At 39.8% G+C, this 17774-nt stretch overlaps 1 protein-coding gene across 1 annotated transcript in view; it reads right to left on the bottom strand.

The window, feature by feature from the left end:
• Nucleotides 1–17774, bottom strand: part of cps1 (carbamoyl-phosphate synthase 1, mitochondrial) — an 89379-nt gene that overhangs the window by 61783 nt on the left and 9822 nt on the right. The window contains exons 8-21 of the mRNA XM_036577631.1: nucleotides 15598–15726; nucleotides 13937–14043; nucleotides 13296–13437; nucleotides 12710–12787; nucleotides 12340–12438; nucleotides 12086–12181; nucleotides 10870–11059; nucleotides 10465–10622; nucleotides 10060–10188; nucleotides 8091–8235; nucleotides 6869–7079; nucleotides 5170–5368; nucleotides 3138–3314; nucleotides 1989–2107 (exon numbers count right to left, since the gene is read on the bottom strand). Coding sequence (XP_036433524.1) covers nucleotides 1989–2107; nucleotides 3138–3314; nucleotides 5170–5368; nucleotides 6869–7079; nucleotides 8091–8235; nucleotides 10060–10188; nucleotides 10465–10622; nucleotides 10870–11059; nucleotides 12086–12181; nucleotides 12340–12438; nucleotides 12710–12787; nucleotides 13296–13437; nucleotides 13937–14043; nucleotides 15598–15726 — 1979 coding nt within the window. The remainder of the gene's footprint in view (nucleotides 1–1988; nucleotides 2108–3137; nucleotides 3315–5169; nucleotides 5369–6868; nucleotides 7080–8090; nucleotides 8236–10059; nucleotides 10189–10464; nucleotides 10623–10869; nucleotides 11060–12085; nucleotides 12182–12339; nucleotides 12439–12709; nucleotides 12788–13295; nucleotides 13438–13936; nucleotides 14044–15597; nucleotides 15727–17774) is intronic.

Below are 17774 nucleotides of genomic sequence, written 5' to 3'. Positions count from 1 at the left end.
AAGACAACATATCAAATGCTAAAACTGAGAAATTTGATTGTTTTTTTGTAAAATAAACTCTTCTCTTAACAGCACTCAGTAAGCATTTGGGAACTGAGTTGACCAGTTGCTGTAGTTTTGAAAGTGAAATGTTTTCCCATTCTTGCTTGATACAGACTTTCAGCTCAGCAGCTCAGGGTCTCCTTTGTCGTATTTTTCGTTTCATAATGCGCCAAATGTTTTCAAAGGGTGACAGGTCTGGACTGCAGACAGGCCAGTTTAACACCCAGGCGATTTTTCTACAGAGCCATGCTGTTGTAAAACATGCAGAACGTGGTTTAAAATAAGCAAAGCCTTCCCTGAAAAAGACGTCGTCTGGATGGCAGCATATGTTGCTCCAAAATCTGTATATATTGGTCAGCACTAATGGTCCCTTCACAGGTGTGCAAGGTCATCCATGCCATATGCACTAATGCACCCCCTGTACCATCACAGATGCTGGCTTTTGAACTGTGCACTGATAACAAGCTGGGTAGTTCCTCTCCTCTTTAGTCCAGAGGATGCAGGGTCCATGATCTCCAAAAAGAATTTCAAATTTAGATTTGTCGGACCACAGGACACTTTTCCACTTTGCCTCAGTCCATCTTAAATGAGCCCAGAGAAGGCAGCTGCGTTTCTGGATCCTGTTTATACATGGTTTCTTCTTTGTATGGAGAGTTTATCTTGCATTTGTGGATGCAGTGATGATCTGTGTTCACAGACAGTGGTTTTCAGAAGTGTTTCTGAGCCCATGCAATGATTTTTACTACAGAATCATGTTTGTTTTTAATGCAGTGCCATCTGAGGGCCCAAACAAAGATCACGGCCAGCCAATACTGGTTTTCGGTCTTGTCCCCTGCATACAGAAATTTCTCTGTATTCTCTGAATGCTTTTCTGATATTTTGTATCATACTTGATAAAATCCCCAATTTTTTTTGCAACCTTTTAGGTTGAGAAAGGTTATGGCTCTTTTTTAGAGTTTTATAGAGTTATCATGTTACTGACCTGTTGCCAGTTAACCTAATTAGTTGTGAGATGTTCCAACAGGTTTTTTTTTTTAGCATTAAACAACTTTACCAGTCTTTTGTTGTCCCTTTCCCAACTTCTCTGAAACATGTAGCTCGTATCAAATTCAAAATGGGCCTATATTTTCCAAAAAAACAATAAAATTTCTCACTTTGATGTACTGTACTTGCACTATTTTACTTAAATATAGGGCCAAAATGATTTGCACATCATTGCATTCTGTTTTTATTTACATTTTGCACAAGGTCCCGAATTTTTGGAACAGGGGTTGTAGGTTTCCAGTGTGGTCCCAAGTATGACTGCATGATGGCAGTCTGACTGGATCAAGACTAAAGTTTGGTACAGGTATGTTAGCACAACAGCACTGTATTTTTATAATACAGGCGTATATCACTGACATCGGCACATCAGTTATTTATGGCATCATTAAAAATGAGACAGGATGATCTCAGCTGGATTTGTGTCAGTGGAGTCACGCTTTTGACTCTGGCATAAAACCCTAAAATGTCATTTGTTTTTCTTATATAACTGCATAAAAAGCAAAGATAAGCACTGTTTGATTGCCTTTTGAAAGGTTAGTCACAAGCCACCGGCAGCTGAACGTCATTGGCTGCGTGTGAAGGTGTTCCTGCCTATGAGTTTCAATGTGAAGAGGGATTCACTTATGACTACACAATGGGAATATCACTTCAGGAACATTGGTATGGCAATTGTGTAGCACAGAACAGTCAGTGAGGTTGACTGGCTGACAATTGGACTATAGTGTGAAAAGCTTAAAATATGCCCACAGTGCCATCTAGTGGCAACCACCTGTAACTGCTCTGGTCCATCTGTCAGTGATGGGAGAGCCAGTATGGCATCGAACACTATATTTCTTTATGTTTGTATTTTTTGCATAAAAGATTTGTGTTTTGCAGTTCACCCTGTGCTGTCCCATACATACCTGCTGTACTGACGCAGGTGCTGTTCCAGCTCTGTAATGCGTCTGAGTTTGTGCAGGAACCATTTATCAATGGCTGTGAGTTCATGTATCTGGTCCACGGTGACTCCGTCGTGCAGGGCCTGGGAAAAAGATTAACACATCTAAACTCGCTGCTGAAAATAAGTCAATCAGTGCTCCAACAAAAATCATGAAGAGGCCAGTTGTTCAGCAAATTGGGATCTACAACAAATTGTTGGGTCACTGTTAAATGAGGAATAATGGCTCTTGATTGCAAGCTGTGAGCTCGCTGCCTCGGCTGAATATAAAAACAGGGGCCCAATGAGCTGTGGCCCACTGTTGCTGTGGAGAGGGGTCCATTTTAGCCGCTGGCCAATCAGCATGCAGCCCTCGCCAGCCTGGCTGTTCAACAGGGGACATAAGCAGGTCTGAGGGAAATTACGCGCTCAGGGACCAACATGAAATTACAGTGGAGCTATTATTGCGAGGCCAACCTTGAGAGTTATTGATATTTCGTGGCTTGATACAATTTGGACCATTAGTTCTTAATAAATCTGCCAGCACCAATAAATTCATTCAACGCTCATGAAATATTTGGTTTCAAATAGGAACAGGCCACTCTCCTAAACTGAGGCAGCATTTCAAGGAGACTCTGAAACAACAACCAACAACAACAACAACAACCATCAGACAAAAAACAAAATGGGATAGTTAGACAGAATGGACATAATACAAAAATCTCTATGTGAATGTGAACAAATGAGAGATCTCTCATCGTGTAGTCAGTGAATAAGCAAATTTCTGCATGCATTTTGCAACAGATGTTGAGTATAACAGGCATACAGCAACATTACCGAAGGCTACTTCCTCAACTGCCCACTCCATGCCAGACCTTACAAATGTATGCAGAAATAATGAAGAATTTTGAAAAACAAAACTACAGCAAAACGCTGTTAGCATTGTTATTTTGTCTATGCATTGGACATAATCATTATATCATGATCAACAATGAGCTGATGCTTAAATCTCAGTAGTGCCATTCAACATAGTTCTAATAGTAAATGCTGCCACTTAAATGTGCACAAACTGGATGCTGGCTGAAGTGGAAGAAACTTCTACATAAATTTGTAAGTGATGAGATGTGAGTGGTACCTTGGCGAGGGAGAAAATGCGAGTGCTGGAGGGTACGGCCAGCTCCTGGCGCAGGTCGTTCTGCTCACTCCAGGCTCTCTTCAGGGGCAGCCGCGGCACAAAGCCGTCCACCGAGGGGTGGCACATCCGCAGTGCCTTTTGGATGCTCTCCTCGAAGGTGCGACCCACCGCCATTACCTGAGACGCAGGGGGAGGAGGAGGAAGAGGACAGGAATACAGAAGAGATGAAAAGAGGAAACTAAATGGATGGCAGCTGTGAACAGAACTATCTGCAGATGTATACAAAGACTTTGTGCCAGACATATCAGGGATTAGAGTGGTTGAACATTCATCTATCAGAACTCCTCTGAAGTATTTGTTGACAAATCAGCTATTCAAATATAGCATGTATGGCACTGGAATAATAAGAATGAAGTAAGTATGATGGAACTGAATGGACTGCGTGGACTGCAGAGAATGTTGAGACAGAAGCAGCTGATATTGCATCTCACTTTAAGAGAAAAGACAACGTATAAACAGAGCTAACAATGGAAATATTTCAAACAAAAATAAGAAAAATGTGTACATAGCAAGTAGTGCAAGTAGGTCAGCTGGTTGTATGTTAAATTACACATGGCTTAAACAGACATACATCCAAGATATATCTCTAAATCCATTAAACAATCAGGTATGGATTAGGCATGAATCACGTCTTATGCTAGCTACAGAAAAGGGAATAAAGTTAAAGATGTATAATGTTGTTGTAAAGCCTGTACCCTACCTATTTTTTATTTTTTTGCATTTTATGTTTCCCCCTGAAGATCACTTCATGAGGTTTGTGTGGTTCTGTGTACCCACAACAGTCGTCATTTATTTTCATGTTACCAATTTCCAACCTCTCTTTATCTCTTAGTATTAAACAGTCTGTTTTGTGCCTTTAACCCTGTTATTGCACGACGTTGCCTGAGGGCAACATACTCATTTTGCTTACTTTACAATAACATTATACACCTTTAACGACAATGACAGGGTTAACAATAAAGGGAAGAGTTTGAATAAGTCAATAAAAAGTATGCATTTGGTCTTACTACTTCTGAGTGGATGCTTTTAAACCTCTTTTTTGTCATGAGAATTTGCAAAAATATGTTTGTTGCCTAGAAGCAACTTTTTGCCGCAGTGGAATGGGTTTAGCCAGTCACAAGCCAGATCTCACCACTTCAACGAACACGACTCTATATCACTTCTTCCCACTGACGCACAATGTTGCCTCAGGACAACATACCCCAAAAGGACCCCTGCACACATTATTATTTAAAAATAGGTTTTTTAATTTATTAATTAGGTCAAATTTATGCAAGAAAAGTGAATTGAATATATTTTTTTGATTTCTCTCTAATGGGTGAAGCAGTTTAAGGGTTAAGGCCGATACCTGTAAATGAGCTCTGTCCTGATTGGCTGCCCTCATTCAAAAAACTGTGCGGACTGAAACACTTCTTATAATTTCAGCATCAATGGGCAGAACTAAAACACTGTAGGCTAAATAGGCAGATACATCACAGAAAGTGTGAATTGAAAACAGGCTGTTTTTGCAGCTTAGTTTCCATGTATAGACTATATAGACTGGGCAGAGAAAGGTACATGTTGAAACGTCAACGGTGTTTACATAGTACATCAAACTCTTACTTCAGAAAAGATATGGGGCCTTAAAATCTTGCTTTTGATTCAAAAGATATAAAATATTTTCTCATTGGGAGAAAAAAGTTGGAATGCCTAAAAACACAGAACAGCATTTATGGTTTTATTTACTGTAGCTGAAACTAAACGTCCAGGTTAAAACCTCCAGTATTTATACGCAGTGAAGATTCAGTCAAAAATCATACAGAACTTAAATACCAAAATATTTAAATTCGATATTTAAATGGTTTTGAGATGCAAATGAATCAGATTCTGACCAAGTAAGAGGGACTGTGCTTGTGACCCAACCTTAGTTGTAACAGTGGTTTGTGTTGTTTATAACACAGAACAGAGAAGTGTTTTTCTGCGAGTCTCTGACCTCTCCTACGCTCTTCATGGCACTGCCGATCTCTCGGGACATGCCTTGGAAGCGGTCCAGGTCCCAGCGAGGGATCTTAGTCACAATGTAGTCCAGACTGGGCTCAAAGCAGGCAGTGGTCTTCTCAGACACTGCATTCTTGATCTCAGGCAGAGGGATGCCCAGCGCTAGCTTGGCCGCTACAAATGCCAGAGGGTACCTGTGCAAGAGTGAGAGGCAGAGAAGTAATCATCTTATATATGAGAAGAAAAGCTCCATGATTTATGATACAAAGGACAGGATTGTTGGAATTGTAGTTACTGGACACCAGATCGCTGATATCTAGCTGGTTTTATGTTTAACGCATTACCGAAGACTGAATATCCTTCCTACATTAGCTTTGTGAGGAAGCGAGACCCTCCTATGCACTTTTTTAATAAGCAGAAAGAATCTATTCTCTTACTCCATCCATCTTCTAGGTTCTTCAGATTGATATTTATTTCTAAATATACAGATTCATTTCACACTAAACAGCAAGAATGGTGGGTGGGTGTTTTCAAAGTCTGGCTTCCAATGTGTTCAACGTTTGGCAGGAGCTATTTCTCAACATTCCTGCGACAACAAACACAAAACCAGAGACGGTGTGAATTGATGACTTCCAACGCAACTTTCAGAAACTTCTGTTTCACAAGTGAAGCTCAAACAACGCCAACTACATCCTTTATCCACATTGCTGAATGATAATCAGGTGAAGAAATGGAGCGTCCTCACGTTTAGCAGCCACGGAGATTAGAGACGGAGGAAAAACTATATCCATAAATCTACACGAATTTAGTATACAGCACTGAAATAACTAGCAGAGTCATCAATTCTAAACAAGATGCCTATTGAAAGCCTGTTTGCCTATCAAAGTTATTTCACTTGCGGTGGAACTTGGCTCCATTCAGAAAATCAGTGGAACGGACTATAAAAACACATCATTAACCCTCTACAGCACAATGTTGCCTCAGGGCAACAAACCCATTTTCCTCACTTTACAATAACACTATCCTAATTTAAAGACAACGACAGGGTTAACAATAAAGGGAACAGTTTGAATATGTCAATAAAAAGCATGTTCCTGGTTATACTATCTCTTAGTGGGCACATTTAAACCTCTTTTTTTAACATTTAGTGTCATTTTTTTTCTTATGAGAATTTGCAGAAATATGTTTGTTGCCTAGAAGCAACTTTGTGCGACAGTGGAATGGATTTCACCAGTCACAAGCCAGATCTCACCACTTAAGGGAACACGGCTCTATATAATTTCTTCCCATTGTCGCACAATGTTGCCTCAAGGCAACATACCCCAAAACGACCCCTGCACACATTATTTTTTAAAAAGTTTTGATATTTAATAATCATATCCATTTTATGCAATATTAATTTTTTTAAAAAATTGCTCTCATAACACGTGCAGTAGAGGGATAAACAAAGATCGCTGCCATCTAAGTAGGCACAAAAAGTCAGACTCATCTGTCTTCTTATCTAACAAACATTATCACATCTGTCTTTCAACATTTTTTGGATGTCCGTCATAAAAAGGAATGTATAAATGTGTAAACTGGAACATCTGAACGAACTTACTTAAAATGATGGATAATTATGAAATGTAAATATTGTTGTTTTTAAGTACCTGTTTGGAAACACCAAAGGGAACTGTCTTTGAGCAATATCTTACCCTGTGGCTTTAGAAGCCAGTGCTGAGCTTCTAGAGAGCCGGGCATTGACTTCAATGATGCAGTACTCCAGTGAGGACGGGTGCAGGGCATACTGGATGTTGCACTCACCCACAATGCCCAGGTGACGCACCACTTTAATGGCCGTCTCCCGCAGCATGTGGTACTCCTCATTGGACAGCGTCTGGCTGGGCGCCACCACGATGGAGTCACCTTAGGAAGGCAGCAGGCAGGACAGATATTTCACCAAAGCTGATATTACATGTCAGCTGGACATCTCTTATATGTGAAATATGGTGAGTCAGCATCTAGTGATCTGCTCTTCATGGTCTCAATCCTCTGGAATCACCTGCACTGTTCTGACCTCTTGTATTTGTTCACACTGTAGAAAATTTCACTTCATTTTGATGATTCACTATAAATCCTTTGTGGACACTCACCTTCTGCAAAATCAAATTTACACTATTTTCCACTTATTCCAGATGTGAGTAATCAGCCAAGACATGTTTGATGTCCAGATTTTGCCTCTTTAGTTTTAAACTGTAGCTAAGAGGCTGGCATTGCTAACATAACACTAAATATCAATAGACACCCAAATCTTATCTGTGAATACATCCTCAAAACTTCTCTCAATCCACTCAGACCACATCCAGGTTTTTCTTAAGGCTGCACAGACTCCCTGATGCTGTTTAGGGCACAATGTGACTTACTGTGAAGTATAAAAATAAGGTCCCAAATGCAGTATGAGCGAATTGAGAGATGTTTCAGGATGTATTTACAAAAAAGATTTGGGTGAAAATTAATTTCTTAAGTTTGTCAGCAACATTAGTATCATAGCACCAGCAATAAACTAAAGAAGCAAAAACTGGATACCAAACATGTCTGAGCTGATCGACTTCATCTGGGATAACGGGAAATTGTGTACATTTGACTTTCCACCAAACCACTTTAACTAACATTTACCAAATATCTACTCAACTCAGCTTAAACAAATAATTCACTGAAAAATCTAATTTACACTATTGTCCCCTTGCCCTATTAGTTTAGTCAAAAGTTTGCTTCTTTAGTATTTAAACCTGCTTTTATTAGTTTCCTGAGCTTTACAACGCCTAGGTGGCACAAAGAAAGGGGAGCAGTTTGTGTTTACATGGGTCCCAAACCTGTGCAGAAAGGAGGGCGTGAGAATATGTGCCTGTTTAAGAGATAACGAACAGAAAGCTGCACCTGTGTGAATTCCTAAGGGGTCAAAGTTCTCCATGTTGCAGACAGTGACACAATTATCAGATACGTCTCTGACCACTTCGTATTCCACCTCCTTCCAGCCCAACAAAGATTTCTCCACAAGGATCTGACTGCTCATGGCCAGAGCCTGCAGCAAAACAGAGACAGAGAGCAAAAACCAGACATTAGACTGCACAATGGTTCCAAAGCCAAGTACTGAGGACCATATTTTGTTTACTCCTTGCTGTTACGCATCAGCTTATAAAAGGCTTGATATGCTGATTAGCTGAATTAGGTGTGTTAGATTAGGGAAAACACAAAAACATGCAGCACATCAGGTCAACAGTAATTTAATCAAACTAAAAGTAAATGAAACAATATTAACATGTTAGCCTTAATGTGTTTTTTGGCCTGGTTAGCATTCTCAAGTGAACGATTCCTTTAACGCAGGGGTTCCCAATCCTGGTCCCGGAGACCTTCCATCCTGCAGAGTTTAGCGCCAACCCTAATTTAACACACCCAAGCCAGGTAATGAAGGCCTTCAGAGGCATCCGAATTTCAGAGTCAGGTGTGTTGGATCTAAATACTCCAGGGCAGCAGATTTCCAGGACCAGCATTGAGCATACCTGCCTTAACAGTGACCAAAAAGAGCAGATACAATCCATATGGGATTACAAATCAGAGATAAAATAACAATCTAGAAAGAAGATGTGGTACACGACATGGCCAAAAGTATGTGGACGTCACCCCTAATTACTGAGTTCAAGTGCTTCAGTCACACCCATTATTAACAGGTGTATGAAATCAAGCACATAGCCATGCAATCTCCATAGATAAATACTGAAGGTAAAATGGGTTGTACTGAAGAGCTCAGGGACTTAAAACATGTTACTTCTGCCCCGGTCAACTGTAAGTGTAACTGTTGTGAAATGGATGTGCCTAGGAGCAAGAATAGCTCCACCATGAAATGGTAGGCCGTTGAGTGTTCAGGTGCATAGCGCATTAAAATCACCCATCACTCCCTACAGAGTTCCAAACAACCTCTAGAAGCAACATCAACACAAGAACTGTGCATCATTAGCTTTAATGAAATGAGACTCCATGGCCGAGAAGCTGCACACAAGCCTAATATCACTATGTGCAATGCCAAGTGTCGGCTGGAATGGTGTAAAGCACACCACCAAGGGGAAAGCCCTTTCCTGTTCCAGCATGACTGTGCCCCACTTCACAAAGCGAGATTCAAAAAGACATGATTTGGTGAGTTTAGTGTGAAGGAACTTCAGTGGCCTGCACAGAGCTCTGACCTCAACCCCACTGAACACCTTTGGGATGAATTGGAATATCGGCTGCAAGCCAGGCCTTCTCATCCAACATCAGTGCCTGACCTCTCAGATGGTCTTTTGACTGAATTGGCACAAATTCCCAAAGACACACTCTGTTATAGCCACTAAGGGGGAGCCAAGTCCATAATAACGCTCACAGTTTTGTAATGTGATGTCCAACAAGCTCATAAGTGTGACTGTCAGGTGTCCACATACTTTTGGCCATACAGTGTATGCATCAACAGCAAAAGTTAAGAGTCCTAGTGCTGCTGAGAACACTACCCGATATCAGCTGTAAAAATACTGGAAGATATCAACATTAGACATATGTACCACAATATTTCCTTTTTCTGGGGTTTGATAGGGATCAGACAATTCACCCATAAAACATCAGAGCCTCATTTAAATAATAAAAAAAACAAAAAATCCACATTTATTGTATATAACTGCATCCAGCATCGTCCAGATTCAGACTTGCAGTCACTTAAGAACAGGGCAAAACTTTTATTACTTTCACGTAATGACTATAACCATAATGTGGTCATAAAAACATATTGTTATGTAATTTACCCTGATAAATTATTATATTGTTTTATTACCCACCCAAATTTGTTATCACACACTCGTTCCAGACATTTGAACACTCTCACCTTGCGTGCTGTATCTTCCAGCTTCTGTTTGTCAGCACAGAGACCTGAGCCCAGTCCTCCTAGAGCATAGGCTGAGCGTAACATCACCGGGTAGCCAATTTCATCTGCTGCCTTCAGAGCATCTGCCACCTACAGGTAAACAGGGGTCATTACAACATATGACTGTAGGTAAATATGGCAGAGAAACTGCATCTGCTTTTTAAAACAGATGAAGTAGGAAATCTGAAATTTGATCACAGGGAATACACAGATAAAAGCTGTAAAAGCTGAGAAAAACGAATTCCTGATCTGTTTAAGATATTCTAAACCAATTTTAGATTTAATGTTGAGAATGTGAAATACTTCATAACATTTCTTTGAAAAACTAAGTGAAATTGAACAGAACAGAACAGGATTCTGTCTCACCGACTCCACTGCGATACTAGGGGCGATCTTCTCATTAATCTCCATCAGTTTGTCAGCAAACAGCTGTCTGTCCTCTGTGGCCATGATGGACTCAACAGGTGTGCCCAATACCTTCACCCCGTACTTCTGCAGAACGCCGCTCTGAAACAGCTCCACTCCTGGCAATACAGACAGAAACACAACAGGTAAGTTGTTCCACAATTACACAGCTCTAGAAACACTGCTAAATGTTCTATTAACTTTGCAGGGACAGTAATGGAAGCACATAGATAGTTATTATTAAACAAAATAGCAAAAATAATTCATATGATGAGTTTTTCTAAAATTTTGAATGGCAGTAGTTTAAACAGAAGTCTCTGGATGTTTTTGAAATGGTATGAAGTCACTTTACTGCGAGTGACTCACCACAGTTGAGTGCAGTCTGTCCCCCCATTGAGAGCAGGATGCCATCGGGCCTCTCGGCTTTGATCACCTCTGTCACAAACTGAGGCGTGACAGGCAGGAAGTAGACCGAGTCTGCCTGCTTGGTGCCCACCTCATTAGTCTGCACTGAAGCAATGTTCGGGTTCATGAGCACCGTCTTCAGGTTCTCCTCCTGCACAAATAAGCACATTTTGTATGTCCCTGGTCGAATGCAACACACTTAATGAGCAAAAAGAGAATTTCCTTGAATTAACTGTGTTAACAGGCACACTGAGTTGTCAAAGACCCCCTGCACTCAAAAACGTTTTTGGGTTTTTCCCCACAATTTTCTCCCCAATTTAGTCATATCCAATTCCACTAGTCAGGATTCCACCAATCACACGATACCACCAGCACCAGGAGCACAGGCTTCCTCCGAGACCTGTGAAGCTCCACCGCATCTTTTCAAACTGCCGCTAACACAACGTCACTGGACAACCGAAAACGCTCGGAGGAAAGCACCAACCGCCAGATCTGCTGGGGGGTGGGGGGTGGGGGGGGGGCATCCTACCCACCACAAGAGAGCAAGGCCAACTGTGCTTTCTTGGACTTCCGGCCACGGACGGCTGTAGCATCACCAGGGATCGAACTCAAAAACATTGTTTTTAAGGTTAATCCGTATTGGATGGCTTATTATCATGTGTCAAACATACCACCATAGCACAGAATTCACCATTGCTTGTAAGATAGATAGATAGATAAATAAATAAATAAATAAATGAATGAATGAAGGTTTGAGGGGGCGCTACAGTGCAGTTTATTTTTGTACAACATGAATAAGCTTAAACCTATCACAGTCCAATATATTAAAATATGCTATTGAGAGGATTACTGCATGGCAACAAGAAACTTATAGTCAGAAACAGCTGCACCCACTTGGCTAATTTGTTCGAGACGTTCAGACTGTGCAGTTCGCCGAAATAGATAACAGTATTTGAAAAACGACAGGGTCAAATTATGGTTCAAATTATGGCTTTAGAGCTACTTTAAAACTAACTGATTTGTTTGTCCCTTTACTAGTATAATTCATTTATAGTGTTCTCACAGACTGGAAAAGTCTGATGCCTAAAAAGGCCTTCAAAGTAAATCCTTTGACAAATGATGCTCACATGAGGAACCGAGACTCACTGTCATTTGTAGAGCACCCTACTGGACTCACCTTCATAGCTTTCACAGCCTGAGATCCTGAATAGTCAAACTCTCCAGCCTGGCCAATGGACAGGCCACCAGAGCCCAGCACTAACACCTTAGAGACCTGCACAAAGCCAGGATAACACAGCAGTACTTAATAAATACATCAATGTACATCAACGACTCCCGAATGAAACATCTGATTGTGTAACGTATTTAATTTAAAAATAAACACATCTCTCTTCTGTAATCCTCCCGTTCATAAGACTCTGTCTCCCTCACCTGGGCTCTCTGTGGAACTGCAGGCTTCTTCGGCATCACAGACTCAATGCTTGCATCTTTCCCCTTCTTTATCAGGGACATGAAGGTATCAAACAGGAACTATACGAGCCAAACAAACAAATCAAAATAAAATAATCACATAGTTTTTCACTGCATGAAGATCAACATAACCTGCAGTGTTTAAAATTGAAGACCTCTTCATGTTATAATCACATGCACCAAAACAAGCACAGCACAATCTAATCATGTTTTACACGGAGCATGAAATCAAATGTTCTGATATAATTACAGACAGATATTCATGCATGACCTTAGAAGAACAAAGGAATCAATAGGCAGCTTGTAGTGTGAATGGAACAGCTGTGTCTACCTCTGTATCTGTGGGGCCTCCCTTTGCCTCTGGATGGAACTGCGCAGTGAATATCGGCTTGGTGTTATGCATGATGCCCTAATTGAATTAAATGAAGCAAAATAACCAACAGGATTATTATTATTTTTATAGAAAACATCACAAACAATTATCTGTCATGATCATGGACATTTTCCTGACAAATTAATAAGTATATACTCATTTAAATAACTACAATTCACAATTTTGTGAATTGTAAAATCATTTTTTGAAACTTTTGTGAAAATCATCTTTTGTCGTTCATTTTATGTAACTACTAAATATAACCATCCAGGATATTCTCAGAAAAGCAAACTGTTGGGATGTACAATGATACTGAAATTAGAAATTCAGAATGCATGTTATTCATGTTTTTCATGCTCTTCTGAATAATAAATCTGCCTATTTTTTATAATTTGAATACCACAGTGATAATATACATACAAAATAACTAATGCAGAAGTCATAAATATCATTATGCAGATGTGCTTATGTTTCCTGTTCCAGTGTTGTAAACCACTATAAACTTTGTTCAGCTTCACAATAAGACAGTGTAGAGTGGACCGACCTCATTGGTTCCATCATTGGCGTTGATGAAGAGTGGACTCCAGCCTGGAGGCAGAGACTCGCTGTCTATCCCGTAGCCATGGTTCTGAGCCGTGATGAAGGCCTGCCCGGTCATCACATTTAGCACTGGCTGGTTCTGGCCTCTGCATTCAGATTGAAAAGGAGATGTGCAAAACTAATGTCAATGTGTTTTTCAAGGAGACAAAGCAAAAGTACATATTATATATAAATATATTATATATGATTTATAAGGACAATGGAAAAAGTAAGGCACACTAATATTCTCCCCATAATTTTATTAAAATCACCAGTTAATCCATTTTTTGGAATTTATCAATATATTGGCAATATAAATTGACTCAAACCTTCAACCTGCAAACATTAAAATGCTCCCCATGAAATGATTATATTTCTCTGTACTTAAAGCATCCAGTGCAGTAGCATGAAATCACAGATAAAGTAAACATATTGTAAATGTCTTGTGGCCCTTGGTTCACTAGTCCAATCATATGGCTTAACTGACTGTGTCTATTGAAGAGAATTAAGTGAGAATAGCTAGCACAATCTTCACACTCACACACTTAAATGTGTTATCTGATTATCTGATCATCAGACTACAAATGTTGTCTAATGCAGCTGTACCTGTTCCCCATGGGCAGTTTGTAAGACTGTGCACCAGTAGCCAAAGCTGTGATCTGGTTCCCCATACAGATGCCAAAAACAGGCTGGGGCCGATCACTTTCCAGCACCTGACAGGGAAAACAATGGAGCAACAATAATTAACAAAAAATATTGTTTAATGTGTACATTTGATTTTTAACTGGGTGAAAATTCTGACTGTACAATTGTGAATGTATGTAACTCTGCGTCACTTCAGCTACATTTGTACTGTTGGCAGAATTTTTAATTAGTAAAAAAAAAACTAAATCAATAAATAACAAGAGCAAATACAATATAATTTAATATACTATAATATAATATATAAATTACATCATAATTTACAGAACTGTATCAGAATAAATTGAACCTGGCTAAAATGACTACATCAAATGTCGCTCACTTGTTCCGTATGTAGTCAATCCCTGAAGGTGGGAACATTGGGACACTAATAACTCAATTATGTTTGACACGGATGCGTAAACAGTACACACAGCACCAACAACACTGACTGGGAAGCTCATCCTCTGTGCTGTGCTTAGCCATACTGTCATGTTCAGGATGGAACGTTTCAGTCCTTTTATAAACACTAATTTTCTTTGCGCTGAGACTCAGATACAACCGTGAGTCAGTCACAAATAGCAATGCTTAATGCAACTAAGCCTTTCTTCAGGCCATTAACACCACTAGCAAAAATGCTAATTTCTCTTAGAGTTGCTGGCACCGAACTAACAGTGATCCACCTAAGCAAATTCATAGCGGCTGTAGCTAAAACACAGTCAGCTGATGATTAAATATACATTAAATCTGAGCCTTTCAGTAAAGATTTAAACTTAAAGTCTTATTATTTAAGATAATTATTCCAAAGGGGCCTAGTTAGCCTGTTAGCTATAGCCTGTTAGCAGGTCAGGCTACTTTGTCATGTTTTGTTGATAAAAATGAATCAATTTAGTGCAATACTTGTGAAATATAGTGGGTGATAATTTTGGTAGCACGGGTAGTTTTTAGGCAGTTAATGGCAAACATTAACACCAAAGCATATAAGTAAAGGTAAATCAGAAACTATTGTATCTGGTTAGCTAAGTAGCTAACAGGTTGCTATGAACATTTCAGTTATTAGGAAAATGTTGATGAATGATAAACTGTGCTAAAGTGTATTGTTAGACCAAAACTCTTATTATTCGTAGGCTTTGGGCTTTTTTTATAGTCACAAGTGTGAAAATAAACATTTTTTTCCCAGGTGGAGAGGCAAGCGAGATAAAATTTAGCATTCATCCTGAATTTTAAAACTTTCTGAAAGTCGAGCTAGAGGCGTGATGCTGCTTCCCGTCAGGGAGCAGAGTGAACAGTCAGTGCCCACTGGTTTTTACGGTGCATTATGGGCACTTTCAGTAAATGAAAGTTCCACTGTGCTGAAACAATTTTGACAATTAAACACTTTAGGAAATGGCAGATTCCCTGGGCAGCACCCTGACTGTAACCGTTCTGTGTGTGGTTTTATTTCCACACAAAACTTCAAGGAAGATATGAATGACAAGAGCTGTTTTAAGATCTGGATAATCAGATTTTTGGATCTGATTATCTGTTTAAACATGTTCACATAATGTAAGTTTGGAACTATGAACGGAGTGTGTTTGTTGAAGTACCTTGCGGACATTCTGGATCAGGGTTTTAGCCAGAGACGGATCTCCAGGGCCGTTAGAGATGAACAGACCATCATAATCCAGACTCATGAGGTCCTGGTTCCATGGTACCAAGTGCACCTCGGCTCCACGCTAAGCAAACACACATGCACACAAACACAAAGCTCTGCAAAATGATGGCAAAATAGTTCCAATATTTACTGATTATATGTCCACATCGTTGTTTCTGCAATGCTTGAAAGGGCATTCCAGCCTAAGACTAGAGCTCAGTATGTTATTTGTTGTGTTATGTAATGTTCTGTAGTGCAGCACTGAAGCCCTCAGCCTCGTAGAGAAGTAATGATTTTATATAGTTTTTGTTCGTTTGCTTTCACACTGCAATGCCCAGCATGCATTACACAAATACATCACACAACTACTGGGAATCCCTTCTGTGTCGACCAATCCTGACTGCTCGCATGACAACTGAACTACTGACCAATAAATACAACCCAGCATTAGTGTAACTCACCTTGGTAGTCAAACAAGACTAAAGAAAACATCACTTCTGTCTTTATTTGGCACAAAATATACATTAGACACATTTTTTTCCTTTTAGCCAGAGAAAAGAACCCAAACAAGAAGGTAACCTATCTAAACAGTCAGGTAGCTACTTTGCTAACTGTAGCTTTCAGCTCGCTGCTCTCCACATCTGAAAAGATGTCTGAGTTGATTAATCCATTCTCTCCACTGTAATAATGATAAGACAGTTACCACAGTTATACACTGCAATAAGATACTCATCTTCCTAGGAGTAATGTTAGTTAACCGCCTGCCTTCTGTATTCAGCAGCAAATGATAAAAACATTTCAAACAGCCTCCCCCCTAAAAGTCACCCCAAAGCAGTGGCAGATTTTCAAAAAGTTCCTCATACATTGAAGATCCGTCAGCAGAAGTATAGATGAGTCAGAATGTTCGAATAGTCATGAAAGTGCATAAAATCAAACAGTATATTAGGATTTTCAGTATGTAAATTATCTCGTCTCTAACGTTGTACAATTTTATAAGAAGAATGAGACGTCTGAACTCCATACACCACCAGAGGACAGTGTAGAGCCCACGTGTCAAACACAAGGCCTGACACAATCCTATCCGGCCTGCAAAAATATTTTAATTTTATATTAATATTAGCCCGTTTCACAGTGCACTGCACTACAGTCCCTAGCATGCACTGCAACATAATGTGTGCTCTGACTCTCCTAACCCAACATTAATCTATGGGACAGCAGTTACACATCAATTCTACACAATTCTACAGCAGTCATATCACCATAATGCATTCCAGCTGCAGTTCAACCAATATAAACACTTAACATCAGCTCAGCAGCTCAGAAACTGAGCCCAAGTCTTAATGAACTTGCAGTAAGGAAAAAGGATGGCAGGTGTCTAATTCAAGCAAATAGATTGGTTTAAAAGACTGAGCTCCTGGGGATTTAAATTCTGAGTTTTTCAAGTCTCCATGTAACATTTCAAGGTCTACTACAAGTGTCTGTATTTTACTGTTGAGGTTTTTGCATATTTTGAATAAACAATGGCCAGTTTCGGTCACAACACAACATTAATTAAAGATTAAATATATATTTTTTTTCCTCAGGCCCACAGATTTTATGAGATTTTTTAATATGACCCTTTTACTGGTTGAGTTTCACACACCTGGTGTAAAGCCTGTATCTCACATTTTGGTCAAAGCTTCTTATCTGTCTACTCCTATGAAGGAAGCAACCAGCTAAAGGCTACCGAATACCGGCCGAGAAGCAACACGCTGGACTGGCAAAGAGTCACTCTACTCATATAGATTTAATGGAATAAAACTTTCAACATCATTTAGTGAATTTATCAGGTTTCATATCAGTAACTGTTCACAAACTCACTGTTTTCCAGCTAAAAGGTATGAGGGGACCTACAAACGTTAGCCGAGGCGAAAAGAGATGATCAGCATGTCCATGTACGATTCTAAAGGGGCAGCACTGCCTTCCCGCTCGCACTTACAAACAATATTTGTATTTTTTGTGGCATCATTTGAATATTTTTAGTGTGAAATCTGACTGAAATGCCCATCCCTAATCAGAGTTTTAATTCTGAAAATCTCACTCTATAGACTACTGCAGCACCGATGTAGGAGGCGAGTAGTCATGTTTACG

This window comes from Colossoma macropomum, unplaced genomic scaffold (genome assembly GCF_904425465.1).
Source record: "Colossoma macropomum unplaced genomic scaffold, Colossoma_macropomum, whole genome shotgun sequence".
Lineage (NCBI taxonomy): Eukaryota > Metazoa > Chordata > Actinopteri > Characiformes > Serrasalmidae > Colossoma > Colossoma macropomum.
Note: the sequence above shows the minus strand (reverse complement) of the source record. Positions and strands in the feature narration are given on the sequence as shown.